This window comes from Lepidochelys kempii, chromosome 2, assembly GCF_965140285.1.
Source record: "Lepidochelys kempii isolate rLepKem1 chromosome 2, rLepKem1.hap1, whole genome shotgun sequence".
Taxonomy (NCBI): Eukaryota; Metazoa; Chordata; order Testudines; family Cheloniidae; genus Lepidochelys; species Lepidochelys kempii.
This window is the reverse complement of record NC_136381.1, coordinates 231,373,122-231,394,408: the sequence shown is the minus strand read 5'-3', so window position 1 is coordinate 231,394,408 and position 21,287 is coordinate 231,373,122. Positions and strand designations below refer to the sequence as shown.

The 21,287-nt window shown below is 41.3% G+C and overlaps 1 protein-coding gene across 6 annotated transcripts in view; it reads right to left on the bottom strand.

Annotated features, from left to right (window-relative positions):
• CACNB2 (calcium voltage-gated channel auxiliary subunit beta 2) overlaps positions 1-21,287 on the bottom strand; it is a 396,125-nt gene that overhangs the window by 8,758 nt on the left and 366,080 nt on the right. For all 6 annotated transcript variants that reach the window (XM_073334164.2, XM_073334157.2, XM_073334158.2 and 3 more), the window contains 2 exons: positions 12,559-12,710; positions 11,423-11,518 (listed from right to left, as the gene is read on the bottom strand). In XM_073334164.2, coding sequence (XP_073190265.1) covers positions 11,423-11,518; positions 12,559-12,710 — 248 coding nt within the window. The remainder of the gene's footprint in view (positions 1-11,422; positions 11,519-12,558; positions 12,711-21,287) is intronic.

Here is a 21,287-nt window from a genome sequence, read left to right as displayed (position 1 = left end):
CAACACAATAATGAGTGTGAGTAAATAGTAAATTTGCTGAAAAATGCATTTCTTAGGTCACTAACTGTTCACAAATTCCGGCTGAATTTGGTAATAGTTCAAGCCAAACCAAAATTGTGAAAAAATAAATTAAAAATTTGAAACAGTTTATGTAGGCCATTTCAAAATGTTTCATTTTCATTTTTCATTTTGAAAATTAGCTTTATATATATAAAAAGGTGAAAAAAATGAACGTTACTTACTTGTAACTGGAGTTCTTTGAGTTGGCTCTGGATACTCACACCTATGGATATTGTTCCACCTTGTGATGCGTAATGGTAGAATCTTCTCCAAGCAGTGTCCGCTTAGAGGCTTGCACGCCCCTGCCTACTCCTCCCCTCAGCGTCTCCCAACATATGGAGGGCAAGTGCGGGGGAGACACAGAGCCCACTCCAACCTCAGTTCCTTCCACTGCCAACCCAGAGAAAGGAATTAAAAGACTCTGAGAAAGAAGGGAAGGAGGGCAGGAAGTGTAAATATGCAGCGCTATCTTGAAGAACTCTGGTTACAAGTAACATTTCTTCTTTGAGTGGCTCTGCATAGTTCCACTTATGGATAGTTTAATAAGCAGTGCAGCAAATAACCTAGAGGAGGGAACAGAATCCTAACTGAATAGAGATGGAAGCACCAATCTATCAAATCGTGCATCAGCCCTTGAAGCCAAATCAAGAGCATACTATTTAGCAGAAGTGTGCACTGAACTCCAAGTTCTAGCCCTACAAGTCTCAGCAGCAGTGACTTGCTCAATGCAAGCAAAAGATACTGCCAAAGATCTAGTGAAATGAGATTATACCATTGTAGGCACTGGGATGTCTGTAACATGTACTATTCAACAATACATTGTTTAATCCATTTAGAAATAGTCTGGGAAGACACAGCATGACCCCTACAATTTTTAGTATAAGAGATTAATAATGTAGATTTTTTGGTAAACTTTTAATTCTATTTAAATAATATGCAAGAGCATCTAAAGAGTGTAAAAAGATTCACCTTTATTTGTATGTGGCCTTGGAAAAATTACTGGCAAATTAATTGTCTGATTGACGTGAAATTCAGAAACTATTTTTGGCAAAAACCTGAGGCCAGGTCTAAGAATCACCTCACTTTTGTGAAAAGGCATAAGTGGTAGTTTAGCCATCAAGGTATTAATTTAATTCACTCACCCTTCTGACTGGCGTTATGGCAGTAATGAATACCATCTTAACAGATAAATAATACAAAGAACACTCAGCCAAGGGTTCAAAAGGTTGCTTCATGTGTGTAGATAAAACCACATTACGTTCCCAAGGAGGGACAGGATTCCCTCCAAAGGGGAGATATGTTAGATAATCCAACAGAGAGGAAAAGCTTAGGAGATTTTCTAAAGGCCTTTGTACTATCCAGGTAAAAGACTTGGGCTCTCCTAATGTCTAGCGTGTGCACTATAGCCCCCCCATTATCACGGTGAGACTTGGGGTAAAAGGAAGGTGAATCAGTTGGTTTATGTGAAAAGACAAGGTCACCTTGGGGACGAATTTCAGGTAAGGGCCGAGAATAACCTTGTCCCCAAAACATATTGTATAAGGGGTGTGTGCTACTAGTGCCGCTAGTTCCCCTATTCTTCTCGCTGAATTGATCGCCCCAGCAAGTCTGTCTGTGAGCAAACAAGCAGCCACGGGTTCAAAGGGCGGCCTAGTCAGCCTCTTTAGCACTAAGTTTAGGTCCCATGCTGGGGTGGAATGTCTAGGTTGGGGGAAAAGTTTTACTATACCCTGATCAACTGCTTTGTGGTTGGGTGTGAGAGCACTGAGTATCCCTCTTTTGTTGATGGAAGGGTGCTATGGACACTAGGTGAACTTTGAGTGAACTGAGAAATAGTCCTGATTTCTTGAGAGTCAGTATATAATCTAGGATCTTTGGGAGAGTAGCAGATGTCGGATAAATCTGTCTGGAATTACACCAAACCTGAAACCTGGTCCACTTTTGCAGGTAAGTACAACAGGAATTTGATTTTCTACTGTGTAGTAACACTTCCTGTACCTCCACAGAACAGGATCTTTCTGTGTGCTGGAACCATGAAGGAGCCGGGCCTTGAGTCGGAGTATCCACAGGTTGGGATGGAGAGTGTGTCCTTCGTTTTGCGAGAGGAGGTAGGGAGTGGGTTGGAGAGAGATCAGCAGGCACGCCACGAGTTGTGACAAGTAAGGATACCATGCCTGTCTCAGCCAGGAGGCAGCAATCAGTAAAACATTTGTTCTTTCTCTTTTTATTTTTAATGGGACTTTCGATAGTAGAGGGAATGGGGAAAGGCATGGAGAAGATCCTTTTCCCATGGAGTAAGGAGAGCATCTCCTAAGGAGTGTTGTCCTATTCCTGCTGTGAAGCAGTAATGTGGACATTTCTTGTTCAAGTAAGTGGTAAACAGGTCTATAGTCAGTTTCCCGCACCGTCTGAATACGTCATGTAGTACTGCTGAGTTACCTCCCATTTGTGGTTGTGTGGGAACTTGTGGCTGAGACTGTCCGCCATTGTGTTTTGTACTCCTGGAAGATAGGCTGCTGCTATTATGACACTGTACGAAATGTACCAGTTCCATAGCTTTAGTGCTTCTGCACAAAGGGAGGGTGATATGGTGCCTCCCTGGTGATTTAAGTAGTACATGCATCCTCTGTTGTCTGCCAAGACCCTGGTGTGTGTACCCTTGATTAGCGGAAGGAAGTGGGTGCAGCAAGATCACATAATTGCCTAATTGATGTAGTCATATTTTGCTGTCAGAGCTTGATAGTTTGCAGTTCTGAATTTCAGTGTGGTAGATGAATAGGCCTTTATTCCAAAGAGGTCGAGGAGCTTCCAATCCCTATCACAAGGGGTGGACTTCACCTGGTACTGGCAACCAGATAATGGAGGTGAATGTCTTGGTACCGGTGGAGATTCCCATGTCCAAAGTAAACTTGGTACTGGAACTCTTGGTACTAAGCAAAGGAGACTCTTGTGTGTCAGAACCATGAGATCTTTAGATCTGGGGATGGCTGAAGAGCTGCCTCAGAAGGAGTTTTAGTCTAAAGTTCTCGGTCCTTTCGAGACCTGGACTTCAGCTGTTGGCAGAAACCACCCTTTTGGGAAATGTGGCTTTCCCCAAGGCAACAGATGCAGCCAAAATGTTTATCCACTACAAGGATGGCCTCCTTACAATAGAGGCAACTTTTAAAGCTCGGTGAACCGGGCATACCCTGTGCTGGGGCAAACCCCAGACAAAGGGGGAAAACTAAAAAAAAAAAAAAAATTTCCAAAAGAAAGAAAATAAAGAAAGCCCTACAACTAAGAAAGGGATTAACTAACTATTGAAGTGCTAAGAGAGATATAATGATCTGATGAATGGACTGCTAATAGTTTCGTTTCTAGCCAGGGGTGGTTGAGAAGGAATTGAGGGGCGTTCACCCACACAGCATTGGTTAGCTTCGTGGCAGACCACGAGCGGGAGGCCTTCACCGTTGCAGATGGAAAGCATCAGAGATGGACTGACTGTCTCTTCCTGCTCTCAAGTAGAAGATGCAATTCTTCCTGTTGAACCTTGTAGCAAACAGGTACACATCTAGTTGACCCCAAATGGAAAAGATGCTCTGAGTCAACTGATCCTTCGTGTACCATTCATTCGAGAACTATCCCTGTTGAGACTATCTGGAATCATGCTGTTCTCTCCTGTTAAATGCAGGGCCACTGGGTAATTATCATGTCAAGTTCATCAGCCCCATAATCTGATTGCCTCTGGACACAGCTGAGTGGAGTGAGCACTCCTATTTGTTGATGTATTGTCTGTCACTGCTTCCTGTGTATGTGAGTGAGGAATGATCTGAGGGCCAGATGAATGGCTCTGAACTCCAACACACACACATTTTATATATATATAGTAGATGGATGCTTTCTGTCTGCAACGGTGAAGGGCCCTTCTATATGCTTTTCCCCTTTTCCATTGATTCAGAAAGTGGTGAGGAAGAGTGGTCAGGACAGGGCAAGGATAATTCTAATTATATATATATATAATATATATATATCACACACGTCTGAGTCATCTTTACAGTCAAGGTCATATGCATGCCCTTCTCTTGAGTAGCCCAATGATCTTGACCTGTAAAGAGGACTCAGATGTATCCCCCAACCACTGTTTTATGTAACTGAAGTTATCCTCACTGACGGCGAAGTGGGATTGAAGTGGATGCTTCTTAGGACACTTACTCTGACTGACCTCATGTCAATAAGTCCAGCATTTCTTGAGGCATGTTGACTTACATTTTAAGACTGTCCAGATTTGGCCTGTAAACTTTAGACATCCAATGCCGCATTGGTCTCTTTCTAAGATATGCAAATAAAGTCAAGTAGGAGCTGCCATGAAACCCAGGAGGATTACTTTCTGAGTCTGACATATTTGAATGTTTAAAACATATTGCACTATTTTTAAAAATCTGTCCTCTGGTGGAAAGGCTTTCCCTACTACTGAGTCCAACATGGAGCCAATGAATAACGTTTTCAGAGCTGGACAGAGATCTGACTTTCTGACATTCAGAAGCAGCTCTAAATCTGAAAAAAGGGTGGTTATATAGGCAATGTGGCTTAATAGAGCATCACAAACAGCAGCTTCAAAAATATGGGAAAACAAAAATAACTTGCTTTCTCAAATGAATCGCTATCACAGAGAGACACTTAGTAATACTCTTGGTGCTGTGGACAGGCCAAATGGGAGCACCTTTTACTGGAAATAATGTCCTGCCACTACAAAATGAAGGTAGTTTTGATGACTGTGCTGAAATATGAAAATATGTGTCTTTTAAATCAAGAGATGCAAACCATTCCATAATTGAAAGCAAAGGGATTATGGAGGCCAGAATTAACATATGGAACTGAAACTTCCAAATGTGTTTGTTCAGGTTACTTAAATCTAAAATCAGATAAGCCCATTTCCTCCTCATCATCCTTTTTCTGTACCAGAAAGTAACTCAAATAAAACCCTGACCCCTCAGGTGATTGGATACATCTTCAACAACCCATATTAGAAGCAATGTCTGCACTTCTGAGAGCAGAACATCATCATGAGAAGGTTCCCTGAAAATGAAAACATAGGGAGAATTGAAAGGGGGTAGAGTTTCTCAAACACTATGTCACAGCCCTTTTCTATAATTTATAGGATCTGTTTGTCCGATACACTAAGCTTCCATTTGTTGATAAAAATGGGCTAACCTGTCTCCAAACAGCGGAAAGGAAGAATCTGAGGCCTGGTGTTCAATGATGATGATAGAGAGGAAGCAGATTGTTTAGATTTAGGCCTTGATTTAAAAGACCTCTCCTTCTGTTGGCTCTGGAAAGACATAGTCTGCGGATGTTTTGCTGACGTCTTTGATTTCACAAGAAATAAATCAAGGAACACTGTGGATTATACTGTCTCTGATACAGAAAGGAGGAGTAGCTGGTCTCCTCCTAAGTAGAAGAAATCAAGCCTAAAGAATGAGCCATCGATTTTGTCTCCTTCATTTTACCCAGTAACTCATCCATCTTTCCACTGAAAAGAATATCCCCTTTGAAGGGGAAATCTTCCACCTTAATTCTGTTACTCAGAGCTAGAGAAGAGGAGTGAAGCCAAGCACGTCTCCTCAGAATAACCACAGAAGCCAAAGCTCTGGCGAGTCTGAGGCATCAAATGAAGCTAAGAGCATTCTTTGCCACATTTTCACCCTCCATTTAGCAAATGCAATTGTATGTCCTTTTGTCATCTGGCAAATCCTGCACAAACAATGTAATCTTTTCCTATAGATGAAACTGATGGTAGGCCATAATTACTTGATAATTTGCCACCCTAATATCAACATGAGAAGAGGAAAACACTTTTCTCCCTAGGGAATCAATCTTTTTTCCTTCTCTGCCACCAGGAATGGAACGTGCTTGTCCAGACCTCAACCTACTACTGGCAACAGCCACCACCAGTGACTTAGGTAAGGGGGTGTGTGAAAATATGAAAACCCTTCTGAGGGTATCTGATATAATTTGACTGTGAATTTAGAAATAGGCTGGCAAAAGACAGCAGTGGACGAGAGAGTCTTAGCCAGCTGCAGCAGACCAACACCAGATGGAAGGTTTCCTCCACAGCTACTGAAGGTAAATTCAACATGGATGCCATGTGATCCCCTAGTCATGGAACTTCCTCGGAAGGGAAAGAGGTGGAAGCCACTCCCACATGCTCATCTGCTGACATCAGGTCATCTGGATCATAGTCTGTGTCAACTACTCTTTTGAACAAGAGCATACTATCTTCCTTTTTAGACAGAGTAACATGAACCACTGTCTGAGATGCAGACAGATCTGGCAGAACCAGATCTGAGGACTTCTCCGCTGCTGGATCCTTTACAGATGAAGCATCATCTCTCCATCCATAAGGAGAGCACAACTGATAAATTCCTGCACCCAGTAAGGCCATGGTGGTACCCAGTAAGGCCATGGTGTCCAGGCCTGCTAGTCTTCTCAGCAGCTGGGACTTGGGAACATACCTGGAGGAAGAGGAGCAAAAGGAGACACAAACTGGGAGGAAACAAGTCTCTTTATTCTTCCTCTGTCCTGATCTAAATATGGATCTGGCCTCGGATCCATGATGGAGTGCATTGGAGACAGCAATGAACCCATGTGGTGAGCAGAGCAATGAAACCTGACTCTTCTTCAAGACCCTCTCACTCAGATCTGAACAGCAATCAGAAGCTGAACAGCGTATATCAGCCACCAAAGTAAAAGTCTCCTTTGGATCAAAAGATGAACCTGGATTTAAAGCATATGTCAAAGCTGAGCCAAAAATTTGGATGGTGCAGAATCTAATGAAATGTTCAGCTCCACCTCTTTGGTGCCCGGAAACTGAAGCTAGAATCAGCCTGGATTTTGGAGCTGGAACCGTAGAGGCCATGTCAGAGTTGAGCAGATCCAACAAATTTGACATGCAGGATCTGGCACCGCTAATAGTGTCTGTTTTCTCCCTTGCCTCCTTCTTCAGAACTGATACAGCCAGAGCTGACAATGTACCTCTTGGTTCCATAGCAGGTGGTCTGCCTTTCTTTATTGACAGGTCCTTTGAAGACCTTACAGCTTGAGCAGCAGGATCTGGAGCCTGACCAGATGAAGGATCCCATTTCCTGGATCCTTTAAGCTGCTTCAACTTGCTGGAGTAAGTCACTGGATTAAAGGCTGGTCTCTTAGACTTCGGATCCAACAAGCGCCTGAGACTGGAGTATTTAGCCTCAAAGGCCTCCTTAAGTAGAAGCACCTGCAATCTGTTGTGTCTCATCTTGCAAGCTCTGGGTGTGAAAGTCTGTCAGATGGAACGTCCAGGAGAGTGGCCCTCTCCCAAGCATGTCATGGTCATCAGATGCTGGGCACAAGGCATATCTCTTGAATCCCACCTTCTTTTTTTTTAATTCAGCTGCACTGTAACCCAGAACTGACTACTAACTAACTTAAGTAACTACACTAAACAAGTATAAAGACACTAAGAAGTGGAGAAAACCCCAGATCTGAATGGACTGGAGCAGTTTGTGTCCATCTGGCATAGTGATTGGAAGGAACTGAGAGTAGAGAGCACTGTGTATCCTTATAGATCCTCATCCTCAGAACAATTGGAGATGCTGAGGGGAGAGGCAGGAGGGGCCAGGTGGGCACTCTAATATACACTGCTTGGAAATGGTTCTACCATTAGGCACCACAAAGTGGCACAATACCCGTAAATGGGGATATACAGAGCCAACCTGAACACCTGAAAATGGCCTGAAATGAAACATAAAATCAAAAACATTTTGTTCAACTTGAAGCACTTTGGGGTTTTTTTTTTTTTGTTTCAGCAGCCGCCTCCCCAAAAACCAAAAAACAAAAAAAGTCTGTTGTGGTTTGAACTGAACTGAGGATTTGTTTTCTTCTGATTTTTTGTTTTAGTCCCCGAATTTGCTCAGCTCTAATAGTGAGTAGCTGAGCATGATATTATCATCTTCATTTTAAATATGGAGAAACTAAGTGTTTGCATGACTTGCCCAAGGATACAGTGCAAATCAATAGTATGATCTCATATACTTCTCTGCTGAAATTAGTAAGAATGCAAGTAAATCCAGGTGAAGCCAACTGTGATAGTATCTGCCCAGTAGGAAATACAAAGAAGCCACCAATTCATTTTATACCCACCTGGAAATCCACCTGGCTGGGACTTATCATGGAGCCCCTCCCTCAGCCCCAACTTAGCCCTGGACCTGCCATGGCCTGCCACACCCTGGTTCTCATGGGCGACTTCAATCACCCTGATATCTGCTGGGAGGGCACTACAGTGGTGCACAGACAATCCAGGAAGTTTTTGGAAAGTGTAGGGGAAAATTTCCTGGTGCAAGTGCTGGAGGATCCAACTAGGGGGAGAGCTTTTCTTGACCTGCTGCTCACAAACCGGGAAGAATTAGTAGGGGAAGCAAAAGTGGATGGGAATCTGGGAGGCAGTGACCATGAGTTGGTTGAGTTCAGGATCCTGACACAGGGAAGAAAGGTAAGCACCAGGATACGGATCCTGGACTTCAGGAAAGCAGACTTTGACTTCCTCAGGGAACTGATGGGTAGGATCCCCTGGGGGAATAATATGAGAGGGAAAGGAGTCCAGGAGAGCTGGCTGTATTTCAAAGAATCCCTATTGAGGTTACAGGGACAAACCATCCCGATGTGTTGAAAGAATAGTAAATACGGCAGGCGACCAGCTTATCTTAACAGTGAAATCCTTGAGGATCTTAAACATAAAAAAGAAGCTTATAAGATGTGGAAGATTGGACAAATGACCAGGGAAGGGTATAACAATGTTGCTCAGGCATGTAGGAATGAAATCAGGAGGGCCAAATCGCACCTAGAGCTGCAGCTAGCAAGAGATGTTAAGAGTAACAAGAAGGGTTTCTTCAGGTATGTTGGCAACAAGAAGAAAGCCAAGGAAAGTGTGGGCCCCTTACCGAATGAGGGAGGCAACCTAGTGACAGAGGATGTGGAAAAAGCTAATGTACTCAATGCTTTTTTTGCCTCTGTCTTCACGAACAAGTCAGCTCCCAGACTGCCGCGCTGGGCAACACAGCATGGGGAGTAGGTGGCCAGCCCTCTGTGGAGAAAGAAGTGGTTAGGGACTATTTAGAAAAGCTGGACGTGCACAAGTCCATGGAGCCGGATGCGTTGCATCTGAGAGTGCTAAAGGAGTTGGCAGCTGTGATTGCAGAGCCATTGGCCATTATCTTTCAAAACTCATGGCGATCGGGGGAAGTCCCGGATGACTGGAAAAAGGCTAATGTAGTGCGCATCTTTAAAAAAGAGAAGAAGGAGGATCCTGGGAACTACAGACCAGTCAGCCTCACCTCAGTCCCTGGAAAAATCATGGAGCAGGTCCTCAAGGAATCAATCCTGAAGCACTTACATGAGAGGAAAGTGATCAGGAACAGTCAGCATGGATTCACCAAGGGAAGGTCATGCCTGACTAATCTAATCGCCTTCTATGATGAGATTACTGGTTCTGTGGATGAAGGGAAAGCAGTGGATGTATTGTTTCTTGACTTTAGCAAAGCTTTTGACACGGTTTCCCACAGTATTCTTGTCAGCAAGTTAAAGAAGTATGGGCTGGATGAATGCACTATAAGGTGGGTAGAAAGTTGGCTAGATTGTCGGGCTCAACGGGTAGTGATCAATGGCTCCATGTCTGGATGGCAGCCAGTATCAAGTGGAGTGCCCCAAGGGTCGGTCCTGAGGCCGGTTTTGTTCAATATCTTCATAAATGATCTGGAGGATGGTGTGGATTGCACTCTCAGCAAATTTGCAGATGATACTAAACTAGGAGGAGTGGTAGATACAGTGGCAGGCAGGGATAGGATACAGAGGGACCTAGACAAATTGGAGGATTGGGCCAAAAGAAATCTGATGAGGTTCAACTAGGATAAGTGCAGGGTCCTGCACTTAGGACGGAAGACTCCAATGCACCGCTACAGACTAGGGACCGAATGGCTAGGCAGCAGTTCTGCGGAAAAGGACCTAGGGGTGACAGTGGACGAGAAGCTGGATATGAGTCAGCAGTGTGCCCTTGTTGCCAAGAAGGCCAATGGCATTTTGGGATGTATAAGTAGGGGCACAGCCAGCAGATCGAGGGACGTGATCATTCCCCTCTATTTGACATTGGTGAGGCCTCATCTGGAGTACTGTGTCCAGTTTTGGGCCCCACACTACAAGAAGGATGTGGAAAAATTGGAGAGAGTCCAGCGAAGGGCAACAAAAATGATTAGGGGTCTGGAACACATGACTTATGAGGAGAGGCTGAGGGAACTGGGATTGTTTGTCTGCAGAAGAGAAGAATGAGGGGGGATTTGATAGCTGCTTTCAACTACCTGAGAGGTGGTTCCAAAGATGATGGTTTTAGACTATTCTCAGTGGTAGAAGATGACAGGACAAGGAGTAATGGTCTCAAGTTGCAGTGGGGGAGGTTTAGATTGTATTAGGAAAATCTTTTTCACTAGGAGGGTGGTGAAACACTGGAATGCGTTACCTAGGGAGGTGGTAGAATCTCCTTCCTGAGAAGTTTTTAAGGTCAGGCTTGACAAAGCCCTGGCTGGGATGATTTAATTGGGGATTGGTCCTGCTTTGAGCAGGGGGTTGGACCCTCCTGAGGTCCCTCTCTCCCCACCATAGCCCTCTCTCCCCACCATAGCCCTGGGGCAGCCTGCACCCCAAGCCCCTCATCCCCAGCCACAGCCCATCCCTCAACCCTGTGCCCCAGCCCTGAGCCCCTCATTCCCGGCCCCACCCCAGAGCCCGCACCACCAGCTGGAACTCTCACACCCCTGCACCGCAACCCTCTGCCCCAGCCCTGAGCCCTCTCCCACACGCTGAACCCCTCGTCTCCAACCCCACCACAAGAATTTTGTTATGTACAGCAATATGAAGGGGATGTGTCACACATCACCTCGATATCAGTGCACATGACAAAATTCATTCCAAACATGTGTGGGAAAAATTAGAGGGAACACTGCCAGAGGCAACTTTTGGTCATAAACCAAATCAGTTCAGTTTTGGATCAATAACCTATAAAGAGTTACTGAAGTAATTTAGTTCCTCAGCTATGGATCATGTAAAAATATTGGTGGCTCAGTACGTATATATCTCCAGGATTAATCATATTGCTGAAAAAGAAATATATTTGACCATTACGCCATACAGAGATCTCAAATGGAGTTTTGTGCAAAATGACAAGTGAAATATGAACAAACAGTGGCAAGCACCAACAAATGTTACACAATTAACCTATTACTTGGAAACAAAGGACAGACTAGTCACTTTGAACAGGAGTCTACATTTCCACATCAGTTATGCATCAACAGTAACTCACTGGAGGACACTGAGCCAGTTTATCAGCTGCCACCATTTGAACATTAAGGTGTTTAGCCTGAGATTTCCCTCGAGATTTTATTAGCCTCTGTAAAACCTGTGGAAAATAAGACAGTTAAAATACATAGTGGGTGGGAAAAGAAAGAACTCAGAAGCAAGAAGTAGTTAGATAGTGGGAATAGGACCAAACCGTTCCATTCAATGGGAGATTTGCCAGGGACTTGACTGTTAGCAGGATTAGGCCCAATGTATTTGTGTACTCTTCAAAAAAGTAACTCCCTTGTGTAATTTTTAACATATCAAATAATGTCTCATTCACTGGCTTTAAGAGCCTTTATGCCTTGACATTTAGGCCCTGCACAACCTCGCTCCTGCCTACCTCTCTGCTCTCATTCTCTTTATTCCCTTTCTCTCTCTTTTTCTGCCCAAGTTGAACTAACTGACACCTTCCGGTCCTCCTATTCTCATGTGTGCCTTCTTCCATGTAACCATTTGCAATGAGACTCTTGAGAATGCTCTTCCAGACCCACTTTACCAGGCCTCAACTTTCTCCTTCCAACATCTTTTCAGGATGTACTTGTTCCAAGAAGACTATAAATGTAGACATCCCCACACAGCGAAATGGTGGTAAATTAAATGACTGAACATCTTAAGAATAAACTGAACAAAAATTACAGAACTAAACACTGTGTGTGCTGAACTGTACTGATCAGTTGTCCTGCTGCTCAGAACATCTCCTCCCTTATCTTCATTTCTATACTGTCTACTTGGATTATAAAGTTTTTGGGACAAGGACCTTAGCTCATATTTCTGCAAAGCTTCTAACAAACTGTTGACACTCTGTAAAGCAATATTACATAAATAATAATAAACAAGAGAACTGTTTCCCTTAGTTCTAACTTAAGTAACCACTAGAACTATAGTTATCTCTTTTTTGCAAAAAAGTGATTTTGTAACCCACTGATTGAGATTATATCCTTTTAATGGTATCTTCCCATCCAAAGGGAAATAATTCAAAAGTGCAATTCATTGATCTTCAATGACACCCAGTTCAGAACCTGTGTCTCTTTGTACCTGTGGCACAGGTCTCAAAAAATGAGTGGATTGAAACAGAATTAAGCGCAGTAAGATAGTTACCTTGGGAGAAGAAATCTTTACATATACTATAATGGGAGCCAGAGAAGTTTTACTTAGTTGAGCTGGATGATTAATGGTATCAGCATCAAGTACTACCAGCTGCAATGTCCTTGCTAATTCAAATATCCGTTCAATTTCACTCTGAACTTCAGCTGCAGATAAGTAGAAAATTAGAGTTATGAAAATATTTAACAGAAATTAATTCTAACAAATGTAAAAATGAGGTAGATTGGCATGCAGCTCCCACAACATCTGAGTAGATTGGCAGGAGCTGTTAATTGTTAATGTCACTGGCATTCTACTGAAGCAAACATATCTTTAGCAAGAACATTCCGCCTACAGTTTACGTTCTCTGAAGGTCATACTCTTTACCAGTCTCACCTTCATGCTTTTGTATACTACTAATATGCAGTTTTTAACACCTTCTTATAAGATCAAATCCATGTGTGTATAGCAAAGAGGTGTATGCAGCATTATGATCTCCTGTTTGAAATATGAATCCCTCAATTTTACTACAGTAACTCAGTAGATTCCTTATTTGTAAGTTATTGCAGCACAGACTCTAATTATACTTAATGACCATAATTTTCAAACCTGAGTGCCTGAAGCTACACAATTAAATTTATAGTGAGGCACCAGGAAGAGACTTGTTTTTCATACGGTACTAAGCACCCATAATTTCTATTTGCTTCAACATAAGTTATCAATGCTTACCATCTCTCAAAATTGGGCCCTATACGTAATATGGCACTAGGTCTGAAAATGTTGGTCAATATTTGTAAAGTACTTTGAAAACAAAAAATTCAAAATAATGCTAATAATCCTCCCAATAACCTTTGAGGTAGATAAGGATTATTATCAGATCTGGTCAGAAAAATATATGACAAAACAGTTTTTCATTGGAATTTGTCGATTCATCAAAATCAGAACATTCCATGGAAATAGTTTATTTCAATGCAGTTCCTGAGAAAACAAGCAGGTTTCCAACAGAAACCTGTCTGGTTCTTGCCAGTTCACCCATATACAGGCTTCTAGGGACCAAGGGCTTCACAGGTCCATGATTCCAAGGCAGCTCCTAGGAGGACTGCTCCAGAGCTGGGCCTCCATCCCTCTTCATGGAGAATTTCAAATTTTTTTTGAAAAAAAACCCCTAATTTCAAAATAGTGAAATCTTCTAAGAAGATAACTTTTCTCTGCCAAGTTCTAATTATTTCCCCTATTTCACAGACAGGGAAACTGAATCAGAGGTTAAATGATTTGCTTAACCTACAGATGAAGTCAATGTTGGAGCCAAGATCATAACTCAAATGGGAATGGGATTCTAGTTCTGTGCTCATTCCACACCACTATTTAAGATAACTAACTAGAATAAGGTAAATTCAAAAGGGTAAGAAACTAGTGGATGCTGACATGCACACAAAGGGACTATCCAAACACTAAAATATAGTGTTATGTTATCAATTTTGTGTTTGCTGTTTGAGCTGGGTTAGCAGCATGAGTTGTCACTAAATGCTTTGGGAAATGTAGCCAGCCTGCATGGGCTAGGAGCACACACATTCCTCTACTTGGATAATTCTGTGGTGAATGGCATTACTTTGGAGGGTGACAAAAGATCAATGTGTCACTGTTAGAGTCACTAGGGTTCATAAAAAGAAAAGGAGTACTTGTGGCACCTTAGAGACTAACCAATTTATTTGAGCATAAGCTTTCGTGAGCTAAAGTACTCCTTTTCTTTTTGTGAATACAGACTAACACGGCTGTTACTCTGAAACCTAGGGTTCATAAGTTACCAAAAATCCCAATTTGTTTCCAGCAGCCAACCAAAGTACATAATACCCCAGCTAATCACTGCTCAGTTAAAGCCTTTCTATCCAAGGAGAAGATCCAAGACTTCACTCCTCAGGCCGAAAGGTAAAGTGTGAGGCAGCAGGTGACAGCTCAGACCATACCACACTTGCTGGTTTTTAAGACTGTAACTAGTTTATCAGTGTTACAGCGTTATCACTGCGGAACAGGATAGTCCTTCACTTCTCTAGGAACTCAACAAATTAATCAAAGTAAAATGTGTGGTCTCCTGTGCAAAGCTGCAGTAGAAGAGCTTTGTTTGAGAGAACGACACAGATGCTGGGGTGGGAAAATGGAATCATCCTTCAAACGTGTGGAACAGATGCAGAGCATTTCAGTGGTAACTAGTACAGCCCACAATCTATAACGGCAACAGGGAGCTGCTAAATCCAACATACATGAGTGTTGTAGTTCAGCTGATGCATGGAATTCATCTGTTCATGGCTATATGTTTATCAGCAACATCAAAAAAGTGATAAAACAACAAAATTGTGACATAATTACTATCAAATATAGTACAGCTCAAGGGCTGTTGAACAAGTGGAAAAGTACCATATAAGAGACAAAACCAACCTGATCTGAAACCCTCAGACTAGCTGAAGAGTCATATGCTAATTCCAGATCCCCCCAAAATACTTCTTGGTGTCAACCAGCATGTTCAGAAAGAATTATATTATATTATAAGAAATTACTACTTGCACCTGCCAATATATTAGACCTTTTGTATGATGTAATATTTCTATTCTTTTCAAGATTCCATCAGAATCAGATTTCACCAACGTTTGAAATATGAAAAGGGACAGTGTCCTAAAAGAAAAATTTACAAGCACTCAGAAAAGACACAACTATTAAGTGAAGGCCACATGACCTTGAGAACAGCATAATCAATATGTCTGAAAGGAATCACATTGACTTTAGCGCTAGAATAATGGAAACTTCCTTTGCCACCACATGCCATCTTCTTACAACTTATTTCAAAGAGTGAAGATATCAAAGATTTTCTGACATCCGCTTCATTCTAAACTCAAACTGTTTCAAAAACAAAGGTTTCAAAGCAGGTTTCTGATTATGAGAAAAGCAATCACACAGTGGAATGAAGTTAAGGCTTCCCTAGCTACTTAGTAAATAATGATGCTCAAAAGGGAAAATGCTTCAAGAAGATAGTAGGCTAGGACCCTGGCTAGTGCAAATTGGTTTAGCCCCTTTGTCTGCATGAAGATTTATACCAGTTGAGGATCTGACCAGTGTCCTTGGAGCTAGAATGATCTCTCCCAAAAGAGAAATTAAATTAGTCCTGGAAGTCTATAAAGGAAATTTCTGAAATCATAACATTTTGGAACCAAGACCTGAGGCTTTGCTGATTTCACAGTCTGAACATTATGGCTGCTGTTTTCTTATGAGTGTGGGTGCTCTGTAACTCTTGATAACACTTGGGCCAAAATTTTCAGGTGAGTACTGACAACTAGACACCTAAGTATCGATGTAGATATCTATGCAATTGGCATTATTTTCAGAGGTTCTGTGCTCCCCCTTAAGCCAATAAGATCTGCATTTGCTCAACACCTCTGAACATCAGGCTAGTTATTTATGTGTCTAAAATAGATTTAAATTCCTATGTTTAAGAATCCATATCTAAAAATTTTGGCCTTAGCTTTTAACTAAGGGATTTCAAAGCCACAATATGTGAGGTTATGTACTTGTGCATATAGCCTTAACTCCAGCATGAGAGACTTTTGTCTCTCTCTCTTTTTATTTAATAAGCCTTACCTCTACTTCAAAAAAGGTAATCAAAACCTTTGAGCCATTTTTTTTATATATTGACACAAAGTAGAAAATCCAGCAAAAGTAATAGGGAAAAAAAGGAATTATTAAAGACAGTTTAAATGTATGGGCTCAGATATGGAGGAGGGGTGCAAAGGTAACCACTGCATTCCTGTAAGTCTGAATAAGTCCTTGAAGTCTGCACTAAATTACTCGGGCTGCTAACAGCCCCAAGAGGCCAATACAGCTGCCAAGAGTATTTTGGGGATGTAAGGAAGTCCCAGTAATGCCACCTACACTTGCACTATGAACGGGGGTTGACACAGAAGTTGCTACACTGGCACTATGTTTCAGGAGGATCCTTCTGTGGATGGCAAGAGCAGCTTTCAGGCTCCTCTGGAAAGGGAGTGGTCATAAAGGGTACGTCTACATAGCAGCTGGGAGGTGTAAGTCCCAGCTCGGGTAGACTTACACGCATTAGTTTGGCTCAAGCTATTATGCTAAAAATAAAGGTGTGGCCACGGTGGAAAGGGAGGCTGCTCAGGTTAGCTTCCTAAATACAATCTCACCCAATCACTGGGTATGTATCAGGCAGCTAGCTTGAGCAGCTGTAGCCACACTGCTATTTGTAGAGTGCTAAGTCCAGCAGAGCTAGCATGTGTATGTCTACCTGAGCACAGAATTAACTTCCCAGCTGCAGTGCAAACATACCCTGAGCGATCTTACCACTCTGCAAGATCTGGACCATGAATATTGAATTACAAACCTAAAGCTGTTTTGTTTAGATGAAGCAAAGTATTTTGATTTTCAGCAGCAACAACTAAGGATGGCATGTGTTTCCAAGAATTAACCGATGACAGACGGAATAGGGCTACATTGACCATACTGGTGTGTGCACATTTAAATGTCAATTTACACTAACCAACCATAAATCATCCAACATCCAAATACCAGACTCTATTTGACCTTTCTCTTGCAGCCATTTATTTATATTTTCTGGCTTACTAATTGTTGACATATCTTTAACTATTATCATTTTTGTCTTCTGCTGATATTAACATACCCTCTTTTAGAAGCATCAGGTCTTTAAGTTACTATCCTAACTTCATCAGCTATACAATCAAATCAGCCCTATTCTTCTGGAAAAAAACAGCCAGCCACTGATCTTACAAATGCTGTTTATACTGCAGAGAAAACAGTATGAACAGTCTCATAACTTATGCACAAGCATAAATGTCATGTTAGAATGATCAGTAACATCTCATACTAGTGACTTTTGACAATAATATTTTTCAAATCAACTCAGAAAGAGAGGAGATACTGGAAGCCCGATTCTGTTCTCACACAGGTTTTACACCGTGTAACCACACTGATTTCAAACAAGTTACTCTTTGATTTACAACAGTATAACAGAGAGAATCAAGGCCACTGGTTTCTAATGAATTATGAAAAAAATAAAAGCTAGCATTCTATTGGGGAAAGACCACAATCAAACCAGGCCTAGCCAATAGTGTGGCTTAGAAAAAAGGTTGCTGCACCAAAATGGTAAAATCATAGAATCATAGACTTTAAGGTCAGAAGGGACCATTATGATCATCTAGTCTGATCTCCTGCACAACACAGGCCACAGAATCTCACCCACCCACTCCTTCAACAAACCCCCAACTTATGTCTGAGCTATTGAAGTCCTCAACTCGTGGTTTAAAGACTGGAAGGTGCAGAGAATCCTCCAGCAAGTGACCCGTGCCCCACGCTGCAGAGGAAGGCGAAAAACCCTCAGGGCCTCTGCCAATCTGCCCTGAAGGAAAATTCCTTCCCGACCCCAAATATGGCGATCAGCTAAACCCTGAGCAGGTGGGCAAGACTCACCAGCCAGACACCCAGGAAAGAATTCTCTGTAGTAACTCAGATCCCACCCCATCTAACATCCCATCACAGGCCATTGGGCATATCTACCCCTAATAGTCGAAGACCAATTAATTGCCAAAATTAGCCTATCCCATCATATTATCTCCTCCATAAACTTATCAAGCTTAGTCTTGAAGCCAGATAGGTCTTTAGCATTTATTGAGAAGAGTAGCGACCTATACAGGAAAAAGGGGGAGGGATGACCATTTCGTTCAACATGTGTACAGACTAAACAGTAAACCAGTTTAAGAGACAGTAAATTTTACTAAGATTGTCCTATTAAAATGATTTTTAAACAGTCAAATATAACTGAAATATCTATAAATTTAAAACCAACAGTATATTTTGGGCGTTCTGCATAAAATGTAACTATAAAATCAAGTCCTGTTTATAATCAAATAACTTCTGCCACAGAAATTCAACCACCATAATTGGTGTAATATCAGAATACAAAGGGTTCAGTGAACAATATGTATTAATCACCAGCAAATATTCATTTAAAAATGGTAAGTCGCACAAAGACATACCTACCTTTCCCCCTTTGTTTTTTTTTAAACAAAATAACAAAAATCCACTTTGGATGAGACTTCCTAGTTTGAACCCAAGTGAATGTGAATAGTGTAGTTTAGCAAATCCTGGAAACAATGGATTAATATAGAAACATGGACACCTAAAATTAGGCTCAGAAATCCATATCTAGGCACCTAAATAAGTGGCTACTTGTTTACTGTAAATAGTCATGACTTTGAAAGTACTTGTACCATCATTACAATATTTAAGTGGCTAAAACACAAACTTTATTGTTTAAATACAATGATCAAGCATGTTACCGAGAAGCAGTAAGGAAAGTGAAGACATTTTTGTAAAGTATTCATTGCAGGCCAGATGGTGATATCCTTACTCACCTCCCGTTATACCTTATTCCACAAACAGTCCCACTGAGTGAGGTTCAACATGAGTAAAGGTAGCAGAATCTGGCTCTAAAACAACTAAACTGAAAACTTGTCCAGCTATATAGTGTAACTACTGCAGTGGGCATTTAGAAAGGTGTAATGTAATGCATGTGTTGTTATAGTCATGTATGTATTTTTCCAACTGGCCAAATAGGAATATTCATAATTGTAAAACTTTGATCAGATTTTCCTTCAAATGTAGCTTGATACATAGATCTCACTGAAACCTAAAATATATAACTTAAATGAAAAAAAATTTGATTTGTTGTTTTAAAATTACTGATGTTTAAAATAAAAAGGTATGGTATCACCATACCTCTTTTAGGTGTAAAAAGATTGCTACATGAATATAGACTTGGCCTCTAGTGCTAACAGAAAGTTGGGTGATATGATGCTGCCTGGTATCTGTAACTTACTGAATTGGGGACATTTATTCTTGTCCAACCACCTCCCCTTTTTCTTGGAAAAAAAACCCCATGAAATTATATTCAAAATAATGATGTTATTAAATCTGTAGAGTTAAATACTCAGAAGTCAGAATATGGGTGAGTTAGGGTTCAACACACAACTTTAATGTGTGCACACAAGTAACAGTTATACACAGATCCTGATCCTGAGCTGTGCTTGGTGCAGCTTAATGGAAGACTTGAGTATTCTGATGTTGAGTGGGGGCTAGAAATTTAGAGATCCCAGGCCTCAGAGATCTCTAAGGTATCCCACCTCTCCAGGGGTGTGGCCAGGGCTTTGTTATACCTCAGCAATTGCTGGCTGCCAGATTGGCTCCTTGGGAAAACTGCTACAGGTAAGAGCATTCTTCTGGCTTAAGGCAGCCCCAGGATTGGGAGAGCGCCCTCAAAATCTGAGTTATGTAGAGAGTTTCTTGGCTACTACTTAGGGTCTGGCCAGTATCTTCAAAAAGTCTTAATTTAAAAGGAGATGGTCAAGATATTTTCCTACCTTTAAAGCCATGTTTTTTTCTCTGGACGATAAGAAAACTTTGGTAGCTTGAAACCAAAATATATTTTCTGTCTCAAGTCTGGTCTACACTAGAGAATTAGGTCAGCTTAACTATGCCACTCAGGGATGTGAAAAATCCACACCGCTGAGTGGCATAGTTAAGCTGACCTAAGTCCCCACGTAGGCAGCACTAGGTTGAGAAATGTTTTCTGTTCATCTAGCTACTGCTTCTTGCCAAGAGGAGAATCCTTCACGTTGGTGTAGGCAGTGTCTACACTGAAGCCCTACAGTGGTGCAGCTGCAGCTGTGCTGCTGTAGTGTTTCAAGTATAGACAAGCCCTAAATCCTGTTTCCCAGTCCCTATTACATGCACTCAATAGCTAGGCCAAAGAGCTTTGTGAGTGTGTTGGACATCCAACATTCCTTTTTCATTTTGGTTTACATTTATTTTAAGAGCAGTGAAGTATTTATTTTGGAACAGAAACCATATAAAGAGGTCATAATTAAATTATTAAACACATTGAATACCACGCTAACATCTTCTTCCAATAGCATAATTGCGAAGAATTTAATGGATATGACTGTTCAAATCATTCTGTTGGCTTTGCATATAGATTCAGAAAAATGATGGTTGAATTTTGGACTAACTGTCCATAACAGTTTCATTTTATGCTTCTATAAGCATTTATGTTTCACTCTTTAGAATACTATCTACAGGATACTAGCAAAATACCAAGGAATTCTATAAAGTTCCTAGGGTCAAATTTTCAAAGTTAGGCACTTAAATTATATATGCAAATTGTGTGCATATAACCACAGGCAGGCTGTTACAAATCAGATAAATCGGTTCACGATCATATGTACGATCAATTAATCATATTCAGAACTGTATTTTTTACATGAACATTCTCTGGTTTGAACTAGTGTATGCAGATCTTGTACATACAATTTAGACACCTACATTTGAAAATCTAACCCTTATAGTTCACTTGTCACCCTCCACTTTATTTTTAACATTTTAAAATAAATAAAGAAAATGACATCTCCAAGAAAAAAATCAGTGCATAATACAGCTAAGACTTCTGTATATCATTATAATACCAGTTATTGGAAACAGACAGTGGCTTTGTGAGGCACACTAAATTGTAGAACACAAAAACAGCAGGAAACATAATTTGCAAGCTTATATACATACCCAAAACATCTGGAAAGGGAGGGCATTAATGAAGCAAAGAATGGAAAAAGCCAAGACAATCAGGTTCTTGTACAAAGTATACAGCATGAGATAAGGTTATAACAAGAGCA